This window comes from Oncorhynchus mykiss, chromosome 26 (genome assembly GCF_013265735.2).
Source record: "Oncorhynchus mykiss isolate Arlee chromosome 26, USDA_OmykA_1.1, whole genome shotgun sequence".
NCBI classification, from domain to species: domain Eukaryota; kingdom Metazoa; phylum Chordata; class Actinopteri; order Salmoniformes; family Salmonidae; genus Oncorhynchus; species Oncorhynchus mykiss.
This window is the reverse complement of record NC_048590.1, coordinates 7,751,596-7,773,884: the sequence shown is the minus strand read 5'-3', so window position 1 is coordinate 7,773,884 and position 22,289 is coordinate 7,751,596. Positions and strand designations below refer to the sequence as shown.

General features: G+C 48.1%; 2 protein-coding genes across 6 annotated transcripts in view; both read right to left on the bottom strand.

Annotated features, from left to right (window-relative positions):
* LOC110514125 (junctophilin-3) overlaps nucleotides 1-8,422 on the bottom strand; it is a 29,086-nt gene extending 20,664 nt beyond the window's left edge. Inside the window, exon 1 of the mRNA XM_036964097.1 lies at nucleotides 6,973-8,422. Within this exon, the coding sequence (XP_036819992.1) occupies nucleotides 6,973-7,354 (382 nt within the window). The 5' untranslated portion in view covers nucleotides 7,355-8,422. The remainder of the gene's footprint in view (nucleotides 1-6,972) is intronic.
* Nucleotides 8,423-13,182: 4,760 nt separating this feature from the next.
* Nucleotides 13,183-22,277, bottom strand: LOC110526846 (26S proteasome non-ATPase regulatory subunit 13). Of its 5 annotated transcripts, XR_005039689.1 has the most exons (13): nucleotides 22,008-22,277; nucleotides 21,209-21,322; nucleotides 21,013-21,068; nucleotides 20,749-20,879; nucleotides 20,358-20,529; nucleotides 20,081-20,160; nucleotides 19,735-19,860; nucleotides 19,379-19,441; nucleotides 17,571-17,651; nucleotides 14,523-14,639; nucleotides 14,037-14,238; nucleotides 13,675-13,901; nucleotides 13,183-13,572 (listed from the first exon to the last, which is right to left on the bottom strand). XR_005039689.1 is itself a non-coding variant. In XM_036963562.1 (12 exons), exons 1-11 carry the CDS (start codon nucleotides 22,106-22,108, stop codon nucleotides 14,143-14,145), a joined length of 1,137 nt encoding a protein of 378 aa, XP_036819457.1. In that variant the 5' UTR covers nucleotides 22,109-22,277; the 3' UTR covers nucleotides 13,183-13,901; nucleotides 14,105-14,142. The 5 variants fall into 5 exon arrangements, 1 of the variants encoding a protein (XP_036819457.1); XR_005039686.1 differs by having other exon boundaries at nucleotides 13,183-13,901; XR_005039687.1 differs by having other exon boundaries at nucleotides 13,183-13,867.
* Between the last annotated feature and the right edge of the window lie 12 nt (nucleotides 22,278-22,289).

The window sequence follows — 22,289 nt, the reverse complement described above, 5'->3', positions numbered from 1 at the left end:
ATTGGGGTTATGTAGGCTAGTCTAGGGAGGATCAGTGTGGTGTTGTAGGCTAGTCTAGGGAGGATCATTGTGGTGTTGTAGGCTAGTCCAGGGAGGATCAGTGTGGTGTTGTAGGCTAGTCTAGGGAGGATCATTGTGGTGTTGTAGGCTAGTCTAGGGAGTATCAGTGTGGTGTTGTAGGCTAGTCTAGGGAGGATCATTGTGTTGTAGGCTAGTCTAGGGAGGATCATTGTGGTGTTGTAGGCTAGTCTAGGGAGGATCAGTGTGGTGTTGTAGGCTAGTCTAGGGAGGATCATTGTGTTGTAGGCTAGTCTAGGGAGGATCAGTGTGGTGTTGTAGGCTAGTCTAGGGAGGATCATTGGGGTTATGTAGGCTAGTCTAGGGAGGATCAGTGTGGTGTTGTAGGCTAGTCTAGGGAGGATCAGTGTGGTGTTGTAGGCTAGTCTAGGGAGGATCAGTGTGGTGTTGTAGGCTAGTCTAGGGAGGATCATTGTGGTGTTGTAGGCTAGTCTAGGGAGGATCATTGTGTTGTTGTAGGCTAGTCTAGGGAGGATCATTGTGGTGTTGTAGGCTAGTCTAGGGAGGATCAGTGTGGTGTTGTAGGCTAGTCTAGGGAGGATCATTGGGGTTATGTAGGCTAGTCTAGGGAGGATCAGTGTGGTGTTGTAGGCTAGTCTAGGGAGGATCATTGTGGTGTTGTAGGCTAGTCTAGGGAGGATCATTGTGGTGTTGTAGGCTAGTCTAGGGAGGATCATTGTGGTGTTGTAGGCTAGTCTAGGGAGGATCATTGTGGTGTTGTAGGCTAGTCTAGGGAGGATCAGTGTGGTGTTGTAGGCTAGTCTAGGGAGGATCAGTGTGGTGTTGTAGGCTAGTCTAGGGAGGATCATTGTGGTGTTGTAGGCTAGTCTAGGGAGGATCAGTGTGGTGTTGTAGGCTAGTCTAGGGAGGATCATTGTGTTGTTGTAGGCTAGTCTAGGGAGGATCATTGTGGTGTTGTAGGCTAGTCTAGGGAGGATCAGTGTGGTGTTGTAGGCTAGTCTAGGGAGGATCATTGTGTTGTAGGCTAGTCTAGAGAGGATCATTGTGGTGTTGTAGGCTAGTCTAGGGAGGATCATTGTGGTGTTGTAGGCTAGTCTAGGGAGGATCATTGTGTTGTAGGCTAGACTAGGGAGGATCATTGTGGTGTTGTAGGCTAGTCTAGGGAGGATCAGTGTGGTGTTGTAGGCTAGTCTAGGGAGGATCAGTGTGTTGTTGTAGGCTAGTCTAGGGAGGATCAGTGTGTTGTTGTAGGCTAGTCTAGGGAGGATCATTGTGGTGTTGTAGGCTAGTCTAGGGAGGATCATTGTGTTGTTGTAGGCTAGTTTAGGTAGGATCATTGTGTTGTTGTAGGCTAGTCTAGGGAGGATCATTGTGTTGTTGTAGGCTAGTCTAGGGAGGATCATTGTGTTGTTGTAGGCTAGTCTAGGGAGGATCATTGTGGTGTTGTAGGCTAGTCTAGGGAGGATCATTGTGTTGTTGTAGGCTAGTCTAGGGAGGATCATTGTGGTGTTGTAGGCTAGTCTAGGGAGGATCATTGTGGTGTTGTAGGCTAGTCTATGGAGGATCATTGTGTTGTTGTAGGCTAGTCTAGGGAGGATCAGTGTGTTGTTGTAGGCTAGTCTAGGGAGGATCAGTGTGTTGTTGTAGGCTAGTCTAGGGAGGATCATTGTGGTGTTGTAGGCTAGTCTAGGGAGGATCATTGTGGTGTTGTAGGCTAGTCTAGGGAGGATCATTGTGTTGTTGTAGGCTAGTTTAGGTAGGTTCATTGTCACCAAGGCCATATAAATGTAATTAGCTGATACGTTATTTTAAAAAGAGAGGCGAGCCAGCGAAAAGAGAAAAAATATCATCATAAAAAATCTAATAAAAGTTGTACCCTTTTTAATAATACTAAACATCTTCTGTACAACACCTAGCGACCTCACCGACATATTTCAGCCTTTTGGTATTTCCACTTCTGACACCAACCAATGGCAGGGCAAGGGAGTGAAACCGGGTCATTGGCGTGAAAGGAAAACCCCCATAATGCATCGTGCCAATAGGGTGGACCCACTCTCTATATGAGGGAATCCTTATATACAGTAAGTTACATTTGTTTCAGCTGCGTGTCTTCACTCTTATTTCATGTGTAATGACACACCTGGCCTTTCCTCTGTACCTGGCCTCTCCTCTGTACCTGGCCTCTCCTCTGCACCTGGCCTCTCCTCTGTACCTGGCCTCACCTCTGCACCTGGCCTTTCCTCTGCACCTGGCCTCTCCTCTGCACCTGGCCTCTCCTCTGTACCTGGCCTCCCCTCTGTACCTGGCCTCACCTCTGCACCTGGCCTCTCCTCTGCACCTGGCCTCTCCTCTGCACCTGGCCTCTACTCTGCACCTGGCCTCTCCTCTGCACCTGGCCTCTCCTCTGCACCTGGCCTCTCCTCTACACCTGGCCTCTCCTCTGCACCTGGCCTCTCCTCTACACCTGGCCTCTCCTCTACACCTGGCCTCTCCTCTGCACCTGACCTCTCCTCTGCACCTGACCTCTCCTCTGCACCTGGCCTCTCCTCTACACCTGACCTCTCCTCTACACCTGGCATCTCCTCTACACCTGACCTCTCCTCTGCACCTGGCCTCTCCTCTACACCTGGCCTCTCCTCTGCACCTGACCTCTCCTCTGCACCTGGCCTATCCTCTGTACCTGGCCTCTCCTCTACACCTGGCCTCTCCTCTACACCTGGCCTCTCCTCTGCACATGGTCTCTCCTCTGCACCTGACCTCTCCTCTACACCTGGCCTATCCTCTACACCTGGCCTCTCCTCTACACCTGGCCTCTCCTCTACACCTGGCCTCTCCTCTGCACATGGGCTCTCCTCTGCACCTGACCTCTCCTCTGCACCTGACCTCTCCTCTACACCTGGCCTATCCTCTACACCTGGCCTATCCTCTGTACCTGGCCTCTCCTCTACACCTGGCCTCTCCTCTACACCTGACCTCTCCTCTGCACATGGTCTCTCCTCTGCACCTGACCTCTCCTCTGCACCTGGCCTATCCTCTGTACCTGGCCTCTACTCTACACCTGGCCTATCCTCTACACCTGACCTCTCCTCTACACCTGACCTCTCCTCTACACCTGGCCTCTCCTCTACACCTGGCCTCTCCTCTACACCTGGCCTCTCCTCTACACCTGGCCTCTCCTCTGCACATGGTCTCTCCTCTGCACCTGACCTCTCCTCTGCACCTGACCTCTCCTCTACACCTGGCCTATCCTCTACACCTGGCCTATCCTCTGTACCTGGCCTCTCCTCTACACCTGGCCTCTCCTCTACACCTGACCTCTCCTCTGCACATGGTCTCTCCTCTGCACCTGACCTCTCCTCTGCACCTGGCCTATCCTCTGTACCTGGCCTCTACTCTACACCTGACCTCTCCTCTACACCTGACCTCTCCTCTACACCTGACCTCTCCTCTGCACCTGACCTCTCCTCTGTACCTGGCCTCTCCTCTACACCTGGCCTCTACTCTACACCTGACCTCTCCTCTACACCTGACCTCTCCTCTGCACCTGACCTCTCCTCTACACCTGGCCTCTCCTCTGTACCTGGCCTCTCCTCTACACCTGGCCTCTCCTCTACACCTGGCCTCTCCTCTGCACCTGGTCTCTTCGCTGCCAATCAGTTATTCCTCTACGTTCTTGTGGATTTATATAGAAAATTGATGCAGATTCGAATGATTTTATGTGTGGCATGATTGCTAGTTAACCTATTGCAGATCTGGACAAACGATCCACCTACCACTATTGTCACTATGTACAGAGGGCAGGATAGAGTTGACTGTATACTAAACGTGTAGAAAAGTGTAGAGCATAAGGGAAATACCAAAACACCTTGATAGGGGAGGAGCGTGCAGGCAGATTAGGAAATGTGGCTGTATTGAAGAAAAACCAGGAGAAAATGCACTACCCTCCCCTGTGCCTAATAATAAAAATAAATACAAATCCCCCATCCCTCCCCAAAGCAAAACAAAAAACTAGACAAACCTCCCTTATTTTGGACCGGCCCACCTCAGTCAATTTCAAACTGTCCCTTTGCGCCCAAGTCAGAAAACCCCAGTGACAATGCCAAAGCACCAATCAGGGCGCAGAACACAGAGAGTCTCCAGTGACAGGCTGACCTGCTGTCTCGGCGTTACCATGGCGATTTACAGTACAGAGGCGTCTGTGGTATAATGCAGAGAGCGAGAGAGGGATGGGGGAGAAAGAGAATGGATATGTATATAGTAGGGAAGAATAGAGGAGGGGGAATAGGGGAGAGGGGAATAGAGGAGGAAGAATAGAGGAGGGGGAATAGAGGAGGGAGGATAGAGGAGGGGGAATAGAGGAGGAAGAATAGAGGAGGAGGAATAGAGGAGGGGGGATAGAGGAGGGATGGATAAAGAAGGGGGGAATAGAGGAGGGGGGAATAGAGGAGGAGGCATAGAGGAGAAGGCATAGAGGAGGGGGAATAGAGGAGGAGGCATAGAGGAGAAGGCATAGAGGAGGGGGAATAGAGGAGGAGGAATAGAGGAGGAAGAATAGAAGAGGGGGAATAGAGGAGTGAGGAATAGAGGGGGGAGGAATAGAGGAGGGAGAAATAGAGGAGGGGGAATAGTGGAGGGAGGAATAGAGGAGGAGGAATAGAGGAGGAGGAATAGAGGAGGGGAAATAAAGGAGGGGGAATAGAGGAGGGGGAATAGAGGAGGAGGAATAGAGGGGGGATAGAGGAGTGGGAATAGAGGAGGAGGAATAGAGGGGGGATAGAGGAGGGGGAATAGAGGAGGAGGAATAGAGGGGGGATAGAGGAGTGGGAATAGAGGAGGCGGAAGAGAGGAGGGGGGATATAGGAGGGGGGAAGAGAGGAGGGGGAATAGAGGAGGGGGAATAGATAAGGAGGAATAGAGAAGGGGGAATAGAGGAGGGGGAGTAGAGGAGGAGGAATAGAGGAGGGGGAATAGAGGAGAAGGCATAGAGGAGGGGGAATAGAGGAGGAGGAATAGAGGATTGAGGAATAGAGGAGGGGAAATAAAGGAGGGGGGAATAGAGGAAGGGGAATAGAGGAGGAAGAATAGAGGAGGGGGAATAGAGGAGGGAGAAATAGAGGAGGGAGGAATAGAGGAGGGGGAATAGAGGAGGGAGAAACAGAGGAGTGAGGAATAGAAGAGGGGGAATAGAGGAGGGAGAAATAGAGGAGGAGGAATCGAGGAGGAGGAATCGAGGAGGGAGGAATAGAGGAGGTGGAATAGAGGAGGGAGGAATAGAGGAGGGAGGAATAGAGGAGGGGGAATAGAGAAGAGGGGAATGGAGGAGGAAGAATATAGGAGGGGGAATAGAGGAGGGGGAATAGAGGAGGGAGAAATAGAGGAGGGAGGAATAGAGGAGGGAGAAATAGAGGAGGGGGAATAGTGGAGGGAGGAATAGAGGAGGAGGAATAGAGGAGCAGGAATAGAGGAGGGGGAATAGAGGAGGAGGAATAGAGGAGGAGGAATAGAGGAGGGGAAATAGAGGAGGGAGAAATAGAGGAGGGAGGAATAGAGGAGGGGGAATAGAGGAGGGAGAATAGAGGAGGAGGAATAGAGGAGGAGGAATAGAGGAGGGGGAATAGAGGAGGGAGAATAGAGGAGGAGGGATAGAGGAGGAGGAATAGAGGAGGGAGGAATAGAGGAGGGGGAATAGAGGAGGGAGAATAGAGGAGGAGGAATAGAGGAGGAGGAATAGAGGAGGGGGAATAGAGGATGAAGGAATAGAGGAGGAGGAATAGAGGAGGAGGAATAGAGGAGGGGGAATAGAGGAGGGGGAATAGAGGATGAAGGAATAGAGGAGGAGGAATAGAGGAGGGAGGAATAGAGGATGAAGGAATAGAGGAGGGGGAATAGAGGAGGAGGGATAGAGGAGGAGGAATAGAGGAGGGAGGAATAGAGGAGGGGGAATAGAGGAGGGGGAATAGAGGAGGGGGAATAGAGGAGGGGGAATAGAGGAGGAGGAATAGAGGAGGAGGAATAGAGGAGGGGGAATAGAGGATGAAGGAATAGAGGAGGAGGAATAGAGGAGGGAGGAATAGAGGAGGGGGAATAGAGGAGGAGGAATAGAGGTTTGGGGAATAGAGATGCTGAGAGGATACAACGATTCAACAGGCTTCAGATAAGATGGTGGCAGGCAGTCAGATGCTATATACATGTAAAAACACTGATGCATTTCAGTTAGCTGACATTACTGGCAGCTTCATTGTTTGTCTTTGCGTGGTAACATGTACTATACTGCTAGCCCACATTAAGTGTTCTGCTTTCACACCACTTTATTACAGAACTGGAAATAGCAATATAGCCTACATACTCTGTCTTTGTAAAGCTTGCACACACACATAGGGCCTAGCCCAGATCCAGACCTAGTCCTGAATGTTCTCTGGGATCTAGTGCCAGTTTGCAGGGCTCCTCTCTGATTCAGCTAGCCCAGATCCAGACCTAGTCCTGAATGTTCTCTAAGATCTAGTGCCAGTCTGCAGGGGCTCCTCTCTGATTCAGCTAGCCCAGATCCAGACCTAGTCCTGAATGTTCTCTAGGATCTAGTGCCAGTCTGCAGGGGCTCCTCTCGGATTCTCTGTATGTTTCAGACCTATTACTGCCGACTGGGGAGGTGACCTGTATATTGTTATCAATCCCAGCTGAAATAGTTCTCAGATATGGATACCATTTCAGATACAAGGGGAGGCAGGTAGAGATACTGTATGAAAAGAGATGGAGAGAACAGAATACAATGGGATGAGGGTTGAAAGGAGGATGAGAGGTACAGGGTAGGGAGAGGGTAGAGTGACCCTTATAGCACCTGTTTTATAGTGGGTTAACACCAAAAGAGAATGAAGACAAGTGTGCTGCATAGTAAGAGCAACCTCAGCTTGATGGCTTGGTGTGTCCCTTCCTTACCTCCATCGGAGTACGTCTCAGTCCCGTATCCATCCTGCAGGCCGTTGCTCCAGGTCCCTTCGTAACGGGCCCCGCTAACCGTGCTCTCCAGTTGGCCGTAGCGTCCCTTGAAGCCCTGCGTCCACTCCCCCCTGTAGTCCCAGCGGCCCTTGCTCTCCACGCCCACGCCGTGGCGTTTCCCCTGCGCCCACGTGCCCTGGTAGCTATTCCCGCTGGGCCAAGTGTAGACGCCCAGGACCTCGAAGCCGTGGCTCCAGGCCCCGGCGTACTCCCCCTGACCCTGTGGCCCTGTGCAGACCCCCCGGCCATGGGCCTTGCCCTGCTCCCACCCTCCACAGTACGACCCCCCGTCATCAAAGTCAAACCTGCCTCCAGTGGACATGCATGAAACAGGTTTAGGCAAAATCCTCAGAACGTCAAGAAGAGAAAATCACGGTGACACAGAAAGATCAGGGCCGGGAGGCGAAGATGGAGATAGAATCATGGAGGTTTAGATGTCCTAGTATTTCCCTTTACCTTGTTGTTGTTGTTTTTTTTATGATAATGGAATCAAAAACAGGTTCCCCGTCTTGTACAGAGCAGGGCTTGGTCCAGAGAACATCACCTGGGACGGAGAGAGAGGTTTCATCTGTCTGTCAATGGAGGTCTGGGCCTGGCGCGACGTTAAGGATGCTAGATGCTACTGCCGGCCGAGCATTCTGCTTCCCATGGCTGTATGCGCTCCTCCTCCTCCTCCTCCACCCTCCTCCTCCTCCTCCACCCTCCTCGCCAGCTGGGATGGCACTAACCCACTCACCTCTCCGTTGGCTGGGGCACTCCAGACAGGCTAGGCCCAGGCTTTTCTAATAGTCCCAGAGGCCCTGACGGCAGCAGCGCCACAGCACAGCACAGCCTGATGAGCTCAATCAGACATACCACCACCACCCGTCTAGCTGTGCCGTACTGGCACACAGAAATGGAGAGAGGATAGAGATGGGAGAGGGAGAGAGGATAGAGACGGGAGAGAGATCGTACCTCACCAGTACGCCCCAGAAATAAACAGAGATGGGCTATAGCTATAGAATGGGCTGGAAACATCCGAACACACACATCCGTAAACACACACACACACACACTGAACACACACACACCTCAGACGACCTAACTGACTGTGTATTTCCCATTTGCTCCCCTCTTCTTCTGTCTTGCTCTCTCCTTCCTCCTCCTCCTCCTCCTCACTGTGCTCCTGCAGCGCTGTAGTGATGGAGCTGCAGTCTCTCCTGAACAACATGGGAGGAGGGTTGATGCAACAACAAAATATATATATAATGATTGTCTTCCTTTCCTCTTAATCTTCTGTATTTAGAGCTCAACCCCCTTATGTCTGGGTCGTTAATATATCCAGTTTCCCACAAGTCATATGGTGGTGGTCTCTCGGTCTCTTCTCTCCCTTGCTTTCGCTCTCTCTCTCTCTCTCTCTCTCTCTCTCGCTCTAAAATCTGCTCATTACTGAAGGACTGGTCCACCCCATCCAATACCCCTCCCCCACATGCTCCCTCTCTCCCTCCCTCCTCCTGCAGGCTCTTAAAGAGACAGGGATACAGGGACAGGGGAAGAGCAGCGTGTGTTTGGTTCACTGCACTGGCCCTTTGGAGATAAATCCTGCTTTCCCTAATTACCTAGCGGTCTAATGATCTCTCTCTGTCTCTCTCTCTCTCTCTCTCTCTCTCTCTGTATCTCTCTCTCTGTCTCTCTCTCTCTCTCCTCTCTCTCTGTCTCTCTCTCTCTCTCTCTCTGTCTCTCTCTCTCTGTCTCTCTCTCTCTCTGTCTCTCCCTCTCTGTCTCTCTCTCCCCTCTCTCTCTCTCTCTCTCTCTTTCTCTCTCTCTCTACCTTTCTCTCAATTCAATTCAAGGGGTTTTATTGGCATTGGAAGCATATGTTAACATTGCCAAAGCAAGTCAAGTAGATAATAAACAAAAGTGAAATAAACAATAAAAATTAACAGTCAAAATTACACTCACAAAACTTCCAAAATAATAAAAATAAATTACAAATGTGATATTATATGTCTATACACAGTGTTGTAACAATGTACAAATGGTTGAAGTACAAGAGGGAAAAATAAATAAGCATAAATATGGGTTGTATTTACAATGGTGTTTGTTCTTCACTGGTTGCCCTTTTCTCGTGGCAACAGGTCACAAATCTTGCTGCTGTGATGGCACACTGTGGAATTTCACCCAATGGATTGGGAGTTTATCAAAAACCGGGATTGTTTTCAAATTCTTTGTGGATCTGTGTAATCTGAGGGAAATATGTCTCTCTAATATGGTCATACATTGGGCAGGAGGTTAGGAAGTGCAGCTCAGTTTCCACCTCATTTTGTGGGCAGTGAGCACATAGCCTGTCTTCTCTTGAGAGCCATGTCTGTCTACGGCGGCCTTTCTCAATAGCAAGACTATGCTCACTGAGTCTGTACATAGTCAAAGCTTTCCTTAATTTTGGGTCAGTCACAGTGGTCAGGTATTCTGCCACTGTGTACTCTCTGTTTATGGCCAAATATCATCCCAGTTTGCTCAGTTTTTTTGTTAATTCTTTCCAATGTGTCAAGTAATTATCTTTTTGTTCTCATGATTTGGTTGGGTCTAATTGTGTTGCTGTCCTGGGGCTCTGTAGGGTGTGTTTGTGTTAGTGAACAGAGCCCCAGGACCAGCTTGCTTAAGGGACTCTTCTCCAGGTTCATCTCTCTGTAGGTGATGGCTTTGTTATGGAAGGTTTGGGAATCGTTTCCTTTTAGGTGGTTGTAGAATTTAACATATCTTTTCTGGATTTTGATAAATAGCTGTTATCGGCCTAATTCTGCTCTGCATGCATTATTTGGTGTTCTACGTTGTACACGGAGGATATTTTTGCAGAATTCTGCATGCAGTCTCAATTTGTTGTTTGTCCCGTTTTGTGAAGTCTTGGTTGGTGAGCGGACCCCAGACCTCACAACCATGAAGGGCAATTGGCTCTATGACTGATTCAAGTACTTTTAACCAGATCCTAATTGGTATGTTGAATGTCATGTTCCTTTTGATAACATAGAATGCCCTTCTTGCCTTGACTCTCAGATCGTTCACAGCTTTGTGGAAGTTATCTGTGGCACTGATGTTTAGGCCAAGGTATGTATAGTTTTTTGTGTGCTCTAGGGCAACGGTGTCTAGATGGAATTTGTATTTGTGGTCCTGGCGACTGGACCTTTTTGGAACACCATTATTTTGGTGTTACTGAGATTTACTGTCAGGGCCCAGGTCTGACAGAATCTGTGCATAAGATCTAGGTGCTGCTGTAGGCCCTCCTTGGTTGGGGACAGAAGCACCAGATCATCAGCAAACAGTAGACATTTGACTTCAGATTCCAGTAGGGTGAGGCCGGGTGCAGCAGACTGTTCTAGTGCCCTCACCAATTCGTGGATATATATGTTGAAGAGGGTGGGGCTTAAGCTGAATCCCTGTCTCACCCCACGGTCCCATGGAAAAAAATGTGTTTTTTGCCTATTTTAACCGCACACTTGTTGTTAGTGTACATGGATTTTATAATGTCGTACATTTTTCCCCCAACACCACTTTCCATCAATTTGTATAGCAGACCCTCATGTCAAATTGAGTCGAAGCATTTTTGAAATCAACAAAGCATGAAAATACTTTGCCTTTGTTTTGGTTTGTTTGGTTGTCAATTAGGGTGTGCAGGGTGAATACGTGGTCTGTCATATGATAATTTGGTAAAAATCCAATTTGACATTTGCTCAGTACATTGCTTTCATTGAGGAAATGTACAAGTCTGCTGTTAATGATAATGCAGAGGATTTTCCCAAGGCTGCTGTTGACTCAAATCCCACGGTAGTTATTGGGGTCAAATTTGTCTCCACTTTTGTGGATTGGGGTGATCAGTCCTTGGTTCCAAATATTGGGGAAGATGCCAGAGCTAAGGAGGATGTTAAGGAGTCTTAGTATAGCCAATTGGAATTTGTTGTCTGTATATTTGGTCATTTCGTTAAGGATACCATCAACACCACACGCCTTTTTGGGTTGGAGGGTTATTATTTTGTTCTGTAGCTCATTCAAGGTAATTGGAGAATCCAGTGGGTTCTGGGCGTCTTTAATAGTTGATTCTAAACTTTGTATTTGATCATGTACAGTGCCTTGCGAAAGTATTCGGCCCCCTTGAACTTTGCGACCTTTTGCCACATTTCAGGCTTCAAACATAAAGATATAAAACTGTATTTTTTTGTGAAGAATCAACAAGTGGGACACAATCATGAAGTGGAACGACATTTATTGGATATTTCAAACTTTTTTAACAAATCAAAAACTGAAAAATTGGGCGTGCAAAATTATTCAGCCCCCTTAAGTTAATACTTTGTAGCGCCACCTTTTGCTGCGATTACAGCTGCAAGTCGCTTGGGGTATGTCTCTATCAGTTTTGCACGCCCAAAACAGCTCGAGCTCAGTGAGGTTGGATGGAGAGCATTTGTGAACAGCAGTTTTCAGTTCTTTCCACAGATTCTCGATTGGATTCAGGTCTGGACTTTGACTTGGCCATTCTAACACCTGGATATGTTTATTTTTGAACCATTCCATTGTAGATTTTGCTTTATGTTTTGGATCATTGTCTTGTTGGAAGACAAATCTCCGTCCCAGTCTCAGGTCTTTTGCAGACTCCATCAGGTTTTCTTCCAGAATGGTCCTGTATTTGGCTCCATCCATCTTCCCATCAATTTTAACCATCTTCCCTGTCCCTGCTGAAGAAAAGCAGGCCCAAACCATGATGCTGCCACCACCATGTTTGACAGTGGGGATGGTGTGTTCAGCTGTGTTGCTTTTACGCCAAACATAACGTTTTGCATTGTTGCCAAAAAGTTCAATTTTGGTTTCATCTGACCAGAGCACCTTCTTCCACATGTTTGGTGTGTCTCCCAGGTGGCTTGTGGCAAACTTTAAACAACACTTTTTATGGATATCTTTAAGAAATGGCTTTCTTCTTGCCACTCTTCCATAAAGGCCAGATTTGTGCAATATACGACTGATTGTTGTCCTATGGACAGAGTCTCCCACCTCAGCTGCATCTCTGATCAGTCTTCTCCTTGTATGAGCTGAAAGTTGAGGGACGGCCAGGTCTTGGTAGATTTGCAGTGGTCTGATACCCCTTCCATTTCAATATTATCGCTTGCACAGTGCTCCTTGGGATGTTTAAAGCTTGGGAAATCTTTTTGTATCCAAATCCGGCTTTAAACTTCTTCACAACAGTATCTCGGACCTGCCTGGTGTGTTCCTTGTTCTTCATGATGCTCTCTGCGCTTTTAACGGACCTCTGAGACTATCACAGTGCAGGTGCATTTATACGGAGACTTGATTACACACAGGTGGATTGTATTTATCATCATTAGTCATTTAGGTCAACATTGGATCATTCAGAGATCCTCACTGAACTTCTGGAGAGAGTTTGCTGCACTGAAAGTAAAGGGGCTGAATAATTTTGCACGGCCAATTTTTCAGTTTTTGATTTGTTAAAAAAGTTTGAAATATCCAATAAATGTCGTTCCACTTCATGATTGTGTCCCACTTGTTGTTGATTCTTCACAAAAAAATACAGTTTTATATCTTTATGTTTGAAGCCTGAAATGTGGCAAAAGGTCGCAAAGTTCAAGGGGGCCGAATACTTTCGCAAGGCACTGTACCTCAGGATCCAGGGTTGGAGAACTGTCATTCTATTAGTCACTATAACCTGGTTAAACATACCTCAGGATCCAGGGTTGAGAAACTGTCATTCTATTAGTCACTATAACCTGGTTAAACATACCTCAGGATCCAGGGTTGAGGAAACTGTCATTCTATTAGTCACTATAACCTGGTTAAACATACCTCAGGATCCAGGGTTGAGGAAACTGTCATTCTATTAGTCACTATAACCTGGTTAAACATACCTCAGGATCCAGGGTTGGGGAAACTGTCATTCTATTAGTCACTATAACCTGGTTAAACATACCTCAGGATCCAGGGTTGAGGAAACTGTCATTCTATTAGTCACTATGACCTGGTTAAACATACCTCAGGATCCAGGGTTGAGAAACTGTCATTCTATTAGTCACTATGACCTGGTTAAACATATCTCAGGATCCAGGGTTGAGGAACCTGTCATTCTATTAGTCAATACAACCAATAGGTCTAAAAACACAGTCACATCCATAATTCATGTTTGAAGGGTAATGTTTCACCAACAAGCATTTGTAATTTTTATTTCAAAATTGAACAATGTTTTCTTGTACTTATTTACTGCTATAAAGTAACAAGAACGTACACAGAACCCCAACAAAAATACAAATAAAATTAAAAAAACTGAAAAAGTTGGATGCATCAGTCCTTCTGGGAGATAGGTAGGTAGAGGAAGGAAGGATTCCTGTGATGGTGTCTGTTCTAGGGGTGAACAGGCTGGGAGAAGGGCCCTGTCCAGAAGAACATCCTGGCACCTACACCTGGCTTAGACCCTTGTCTGAGAGGATTCCCGTGATGGGGGTCTGTTCTAGGGGTGAACAGGCTGGGAGAAGGGCCCTGTCCAGAAGAACATCCTGGCACCTACACCTTAGACCCTTGTCTGAGAGGATTCCTGTGATGGGGGTCTGTTCTAGGGGTGAACAGGCTGGGAGAAGGGCCCTGTCCAGAAGAACATCCTGGCACCTACACCTTAGACCCTTGTCTGAGAGGATCTGACTGGTGTAAGCAATATGGCCAAAACTCTACCTAGACTATCAGAGGGCAAGGTACTATCATCATACTGCATAAACCTATTAAATAAATCTTCTCTGATCTCTACAAGTGTCTAGAGGTTAGGGGGTTGTTCTGGACAGGGCCATGGAGTAGACCAGAGGGAGGAGGCCTGTCTAGGTGAGGCTAAACCAAGGGGAGGAGGCCTGTCTAGGTGAGGCTAAACCAATGGGAGGAGGCCTGTCTAAGTGAGGCTAAAACAAGGGGGGAGGCCTGTCTAGGTGAGGCTAAACCAAGGGGGGGAGGCCTGTCTAGGTGAGGCTAAACCAAGGGGGGGAGGCCTGTCTAGGTGAGGCTAAACCAAGGGGAGGAGGCCTGTCTAGGTGAGGCTAAACCAAGGGGAGGAGGCCTGTCTAAGTGATGCTAAACCAAGGGGGGGAGGCCTGTCTAAGTGAGGATATCGTGGGCCTGCTGTTCCACCAACACAGCCATGTTTTTCACATCCCCACACCAGAGGTCCAACCGGTCCTTCATGCCCTTGATCTGAACAGGGACAAGGAAGAGAGTCAGGGTCAAAGGTTAACATTCACAAGCTTTTCCATATGTCGAGGATGATTTCTATAGCTCAAAGCCAACTTACTTTAACCACAACTAGGATTGGTCTCAATGACTTGTGTTACAGAGGACATTATAGTAAAAACAGAATATTCCCTTGTTTCTGGTCCAAACCAGGAGTCGTGTCCAGCCCCTGAGAACCGGTGCTTCTCATTGATTGATTATTATTCCTGGGCCCGTGAATATGAATATGTTAAGGAGAATGCATTTACCTGCTGCAGGTCCAGTACTCGGGGCTGCACCCAGGTCATCTGAATCTTCTGGTCCACCTCGTCAATGTTTCCTTTGATCAGACCCACAGACAGAGCTTTCATCACTAGCAGCTCCACCTGCAGGGGACAACCAAGAATCACAATCAGACCCAGTGAGGAGGTTCAAACCGTTTACAATCAACTCTCCAGATAAACCCCAGATAAACCCCAACCCTGGTCTCCAGATAAACCCCAGATAAACCCCAACCCTGGTCTCCAGATAAACCCCAACCCTGGTCTCCAGATAAACCCCAACCCTGGTCCCCAGATAAACCCCAACCCTGGTCCCCAGATAAACCCCAACCCTGGTCCCCAGATAAACCCCAACCCTGGTCTCCAGATAAACCCCAGATAAACCCCAACCCTGGTCCCCAGATAAACCCCAACCCTGGTCCCCAGATAAACCCCAACCCTGGTCCCCAGATAAACCCCAACCCTGGTCCCCAGATAAACCCCAACCCTGGTCCCCAGATAAACCCCAACCCTGGTCTCCAGATAAACCCCAACCCTGGTCTCCAGATAAACCCCAACCCTGGTCTCCAGATAAACCCCAACCCTGGTCTCCAGATAAACCCCAACCCTGGTCTCCAGATAAACCCCAACCCTGGTCTCCAGATAAACCCCAACCCTGGTCTCCAGATAAACACCAACCCTGGTCCCCAGATAAACCCCAACCCTGGTCCCCAGATAAACCCCAACCCTGGTCCCCAGATAAACCCCAACCCTGGTCCCCAGATAAACCCCAACCCTGGTCCCCAGATAAACCCCAACCCTGGTCCCCAGATAAACCCCAACCCTGGTCTCCAGATAAACCCCAACCCTGGTCTCCAGATAAACCCCAACCCTGGTCTCCAGATAAACCCCAACCCTGGTCTCCAGATAAACCCCAACCCTGGTCTCCAGATAAACCCCAACCCTGGTCTCCAGATAAACCCCAACCCTGGTCTCCAGATAAACCCCAACCCTGGTCTCCAGATAAACCCCAACCCTGGTCTCCAGATAAACCCCAACCCTGGTCTCCAGATAAACCCCAACCCTGGTCTCCAGATAAACCCCAACCCTGGTCTCCAGATAAACCCCAACCCTGGTCTCCAGATAAACCCCAACCCTGGTCTCCAGATAAACCCCAGTTGTCACCAACCCTGGTCTCCAGATAAACCCCAGTTGTCACCAACCCTGGTCTCCAGATAAACCCCAGTTGTCACCAACCCTGGTCTCCAGATAAACCCCAGTTGTCACCAACCCTGGTCTCCAGATAAACCCCAGTTGTCACCAACCCTGGTCTCCAGATAAACCCCAGTTGTCACCAACCCTGGTCCCCAGATAAACCCCAACCCTGGTCTCCAGATAAACCCCAACCCTGGTCTCCAGATAAACCCCAGTTGTCACCAACCCTGGTCTCCAGATAAACCACAACCCTGGTCTCCAGATAAACCACAACCCTGGTCTCCAGATAAACCACAACCCTGGTCTCCAGATAAACCACAACCCTGGTCTCCAGATAAACCCCAGTTGTCACCAACCCTGGTCTCCAGATAAACCCCAGTTGTCACCAACCCTGGTCTCCAGATAAAACCCAGTTGTCACCAACCCTGGTCTCCAGATAAACCCCAGTTGTCACCAACCCTGGTCTCCAGATAAACCCCAGTTGTCACCAACCCTGGTCCCCAGATAAAACCCAGTTGTCACCAACCCTGGTCCCCAGATAAACCCCAACCCTAGTCCCCAGATAAACCCCAGTTGTCACCAACCCTGGTCTCCAGATAAACCCCAGTTGTCACCAACCCTGGTCTCCAGATAAACCCCAGTTGTCACCAACCCTGGTCTCCAGATAAACCCCAACCCTGGTCTCCAGATAAACCCCAACCCTGGTCTCCAGATAAACCCCAGTTGTCACCAACCCTGGTCCCCAGATAAACCCCAACCCTAGTCCCCAGATAAACCCCAGTTGTCACCAACCCTGGTCTCCAGATAAACCCCAGTTGTCACCAACCCTGGTCTCCAGATAAACCCCAACCCTGGTCTCCAGATAAACCCCAACCCTGGTCTCCAGATAAACCCCAGTTGTCACCAACCCTGGTCTCCAGATAAACCACAACCCTGGTCTCCAGATAAACCCCAACCCTGGTCTCCAGATAAACCCCAACCCTGGTCTCCAGATAAACCCCAACCCTGGTCTCCAGATAAACCCCAGTTGTCACCAACCCTGGTCTCCAGATAAACCCCAGTTGTCACCAACCCTGGTCCCCAGATAAACCCCAGTTGTCACCAACCCTGGTCCCCAGATAAACCCCAGTTGTCACCAACCCTGGTCTCCAGATAAACCCCAGTTGTCACCAACCCTGGTCTCCAGATAAACCCCAACCCTGGTCTCCAGATAAACCCCAGTTGTCACCAACCCTGGTCTCCAGATAAACCCCAACCCTGGTCTCCAGATAAACCCCAACCCTGGTCTCCAGATAAACCCCAACCCTGGTCTCCAGATAAACCCCAACCCTGGTCTCCAGATAAACCCCAACCCTGGTCTCCAGATAAACCCCAGTTGTCACCAACCCTGGTCTCCAGATAAACCCCAGTTGTCACCAACCCTGGTCCCCAGATAAACCCCAGTTGTCACCAACCCTGGTCTCCAGATAAACCCCAACCCTGGTCTCCAGATAAACCCCAACCCTGGTCTCCAGATAAACCCCAGTTGTCACCAACCCTGGTCTCCAGATAAACCCCAGTTGTCACCAACCCTGGTCCCCAGATAAACCCCAGTTGTCACCAACCCTGGTCTCCAGATAAACCCCAGTTGTCACCCACCCCAGAGGTGGAGCCACAGGATGTGCAGGCCTATAGTTCCAGACAGTAAAGCACCGACTCAACTAAATGTTATTTTAATGGGGTGTTATTGTGCTGGGAAATCGCCTGTGGACCAGCTGACCACGGATACAGACCTATGATCATAGGAAGCCTCCAGATATGAATGATTTGTCATAAGTGACATACGATTGATGACCAACTGACCTCGTTCACGGGGATCTTGGCACTCTGTCCAATCTCATGGAAGGTCAGCTGTCTGTTGTTGGCGGGACGAGTGAACGTCATCTAGACGGAGGAGAGAAGAAGAAGAGGCAGACCTGTTAGGGCTGTTTGGGAGCATCATTTACATGTATCCTCGTCATTAAGCAGGCGCTGTGACCCAGAGACACTGACCAATCAGTGCATCCAACAGTAAGTTGGTAAAAATCAGGTGTTGGAACCTAATTTATTTCCCAATTGTTTCATTCTGAACCATAAAAAAAAATTGACTCAGCAAAAAAAGAAGAAAAGTCCCCTTTTTCAGGATGTAATAAATGTTTCACTAGCCACTTTAAACTACGCCACTTTATATAATGTTTACATAGCCTACATTACTCATCTCATATGTATATACTGTACTCTATACCATCTACTGCATCTCTATGTAATAAATGTTTCACTAGCCACTTTAAACTATGCCACTTATATAATGTTTACATACCCTACATTACTCATCTCATATGTATATACTGTACTCTATACCATCTACTGCATCTCTATGTAATAAATGTATCACTAGCCACTTTAAACTACGCCACTTTATATAATGTTTACATACCCTACATTACTCATCTCATATGTATATACTGTACTCTATACCATCTACTGCTTCAGAGGGGGGAGGGGCTACAGTAGCCTATGCTTCAGAGGGGGGAGGGGCTACAGTAGCCTATGCTTCAGAGGGGGGAGGGGCTACAGTAGCCTATGCTTCAGAGGGGGGAGGGGCTACAGTAGCCTATGCTTCAGAGGGGGGAGGGGCTACAGTAGCCCACACACTCACACACTGGCAAAGATCTGACAGGCAGACACTGGAAGAAGTTTCTGAGTGACAGAGGGAGGGCTTCAGAAGGAGGGGGAGGGGCAGGCAGACACTGAGGGAGGACAGAGGGAGGGCTTCAGAAGGAGGGGGAGGGGCAGGCAGACACAGAGGGAGGACAGAGGGAGGGCTTCTGAAGGAGGGGGAGGGGCAGGCAGACACTGGAAGAAGTTTCTGAGTGACAGAGGGAGGGCTTCAGAAGGAGGGGGAGGGGCAGGCAGACACTGAGGGAGGACAGAGGGAGGGCTTCAGAAGGAGGGGAGGGGCAGGCAGACACAGAGGGAGGACAGAGGGAGGGCTTCTGGAGGGGGAGGGGCAGGCAGACACTGGAAGAAGTTTCTGAGTGTCAGAGGGAGGGCTTCGGAAGGAGGGGGAGGGGCAGGCAGACACTGAAAGAAGTTTCTGAGTGACAGAGGGAGGGCTTCGGAAGGAGGGGGAGGGGCAGGCAGACACTGAAAGAAGTTTCTGAGTGACAGAGGGAGGGCTTCGGAAGGAGGGGGAGGGGCAGGCAGACACTGAAAGAAGTTTCTGAGTGACAGAGGGAGGGCTTCGGAAGGAGGGGGAGTGGCAGGCAGACACTGAAAGAAGTTTCTGAGTGACAGAGGGAGGGCTTTGCATAACCACTTTGTTGTGTTTTTTTTGTGGGACTAGAAAAAAATACCCGAAATGTAAAGTTATTAATCGGTTCCCATGCTTTCAAAATAACTGTTCTGGAACAGTATAGATCACTTTCGTTCCCGGTTCAGATTCTGTTCCTCTAAAAATATGACATTTTTCAGTTCCTACCCTTGGGTAAAACAAACACATTCATTGTGAAAAGTAAAATCTGTATCCAAACGTCAGTTCTCCTGCACTATAAAACATTCAATTAGTGAGAGTATTAGTTCTGCCGTGTGGGGGGGGGGGGGGGGGAGAAGAGAGAGAAAGGAGAACCCACCTCCATCACACACAGCAGCTGAATCTTCTGCATCAGTTTGGCTTCGTTGGCTGCCAGGTCAGGCTGCAACACAGACACGTTGAAATGAGTTGTGTTTGTTGGTTAAATGACAGGTGATTTCTAATCTTATGTGATTATTGTAACATTATTAACTTACATTATCATTTTTTAAAAATGGGCCTCCAATCATAGCACCTCAACAAAACCATGTCCATGTGAATAAACAATAACACATTCTGGAACGAGACAACGGGAGCTACAATAGTTTTCAATCTTTATTTCTTGCAGCGATAGTTTCCATAGAGTACATTCAACCGGCTGTTGTAGGCCGTACTATAGCCAGTTGTGCTGGTTACCTGCGCTCCCCAGGCAGACTTGTAGGCCTGGAACTTCTCCACGTTGCCTCCGTTGAAGGAGTACAATGTGTCTATCAGCCACTGCTTGTCTGTGCTCCTTAGGGACTCCAGTACTGGGTGCATCAGCTAAAAACACAAGCAGAGACAGGCTGTCAAACAAAGGCTGTCAAAGCCATCTGGTTGCTTGAAAGGTAAAACTTGAGCCCAAACTTTTGTGGCTGTAGCTCAGCCAAAACTCGCTTTAAAATGGCTGCTTGATGCTTATTATCAGACAGACTAATATCTCACCAAATGGGAGGATACCTCAAAAACACAACTATCACAAGGGTGGTGATGGGTAATTTACCAGCTCTCCGAAGTTGTAAACTCCTTCTCCTAAGAGTCCAGCCAGACCCAGTGTGAAAGCCCTCTCCTGCTTCTCTGTCTCTGATGGATATAAAGACATCAGTTATGACAGCAAGTGAGTACTAGCACACAAACTAATAACGCCTTCAAACAATTGTAAAAAATAAAATAATAATAATAATAATTCTAATTATGTTTTTGTGATTTTACCAACATTAAATTCTGCTGTATGATTTCAGTGCAACATACTGCCTCTGTACATTGTAAACAGATGTTACCTGGCAGGTCTTTGATGTCGACACAGCCGAGGTAGCGCAGAGCGTCCTTGTAGTAAGAGGCGTGGTTCCCCACGATGCGGTAGTATTTGCTGGACAGGTCGTAGAATCGCCCGTGGACTGACGTCACACCCGGCAAGTTATTCAGCGTCTCCTCCACCTCCTCAATTAATATCTGCAGGACGGAAGGCAGGGTAGACTAGTGGCTAGAGCGGTGGACTGGCAGGGTTCGCATACAGATACATTGGATTGAAATGTACGTACATGTACATCTGGCTTCAGTAAGCTTTGATTGTTTTGATTACTGCCGTCTTGGGACAGGTCTCCATTGAGATGTTTGTTTTCCAGGTTTTTTTTAACCTACAAGTTACTGTATACCCAGACAGCGTGTTACCTTTGTGGCTGGAAGGTCATTTATCTCCAGTTTAAGGGCTCCAATAGATGTCTTGCACAGAATGACCGACTCGTCGTTGCTCTTCACCTTCTCCTTAGTCTTCTCAAGGAAAGTGATAGCATCTTTAGGATCTGAAAAGGAGAACTTGTTTGAGCTGGTTGAGTGCTGATACATGCTGTATCTGAGTGGATTCGAGTTCAATTACTTAGCATCAGCGAAGAAGGTGATAGGACTACAGACTGCATGTACCGACTGTGTTCTTACCTGTCATCTGTCTGGCAACATACAGGATGATCTCCACCAGAGACAGGGGGTTGATTCTAGAAACAACAGAGAGATAGAGAAAGAAAAGGTTACAACTGAACACTCAGAGATTAGACTACTAAACAGTGTTGTAATTTTAGCTACTATTCCAATTGTCAGAGAAGCAGTTTTTACTGTAGGTTGGTGTTGGTCCTACCTGTGGTCAAAGTCACTGAGGAAGTTATCGTACAGTTGTATGAGGCCATCTCCTGTGGCAAAGCAAGGGTCTTTTACAAAGTCTGTGAGCTTTAGGGTCAATTGATGCCACAACCTGTCAATGGAAAGACGAGGTATGGTTAGGTACTAGAATTACATGATGAATAAGAAACAATCCTGCACTGAATGGGGTTAGTGGCAAGCTGGTCAGATTTATTTTACCTTTATTTAACTAGGCAAGTCAGTTAAGAACAAATTCTAATTTTCAATGACAGCCTAGGAACAGTGGGTTAACTGCCTGTTCAGGGGCAGAACGACTGATGTTTTCCTTGTCAGTTTGGGAATTCGATATTTTCTGTTAACTTACTAGTCCAACTCTCTGACCACTAGTCTACCTGCCGCCTGATGAAGGGAAGACGGAGACTATGAATACCTATGGCCTTGCAAGATTGCAAAAGTCCCTAAACGCAAAAAAAAAAAAAAACTAACGTTAACTAACTAGCTATCCTCCCTGTCTACTGAAGCATTTTAGCAACCGTTAACCGCATAGCATCAAGGAAGATTGTGGACATGACGACTATCATAACATTTTATTTTCGGTAACGTTAGTCACATGTTACGAATAAAATATATTTCATGTTTTATTCCACTCTATACAATTGACAGTTGGTGGATTGTTTGTGTCATTCACTGATGGTTTGTGTTTAGCTAGCTACTGTAGCATTAGTAAGCTAACTCCATGACTCAGCGCATGAATGACATATAAAAACTAGCTAACGTAGACAAGACGCTTTCCTTACTTTTTGTTGTAAAACTCCTCTAGTGTGTGCCATTCCGATGCCATCTCCGGAGTCGAACTGATGCTCTGTTGCGTTTTGAGGTACCCGGTAACATCTTTCATTGTCGCGGTAGGTTTAGATTTAGATACCGAATAAGAAACGCGTTGACAACTTGTATCTATAATTGCTAGCTAGCTAACTGAACAGCTAGCACCACAAGCAAAGAGCAGACGCAAAGACTCATGGGAGCTGAGCTGACACAGGAACGTCTACCGTAATGTTTCTAACAAATACGCGTTTGCG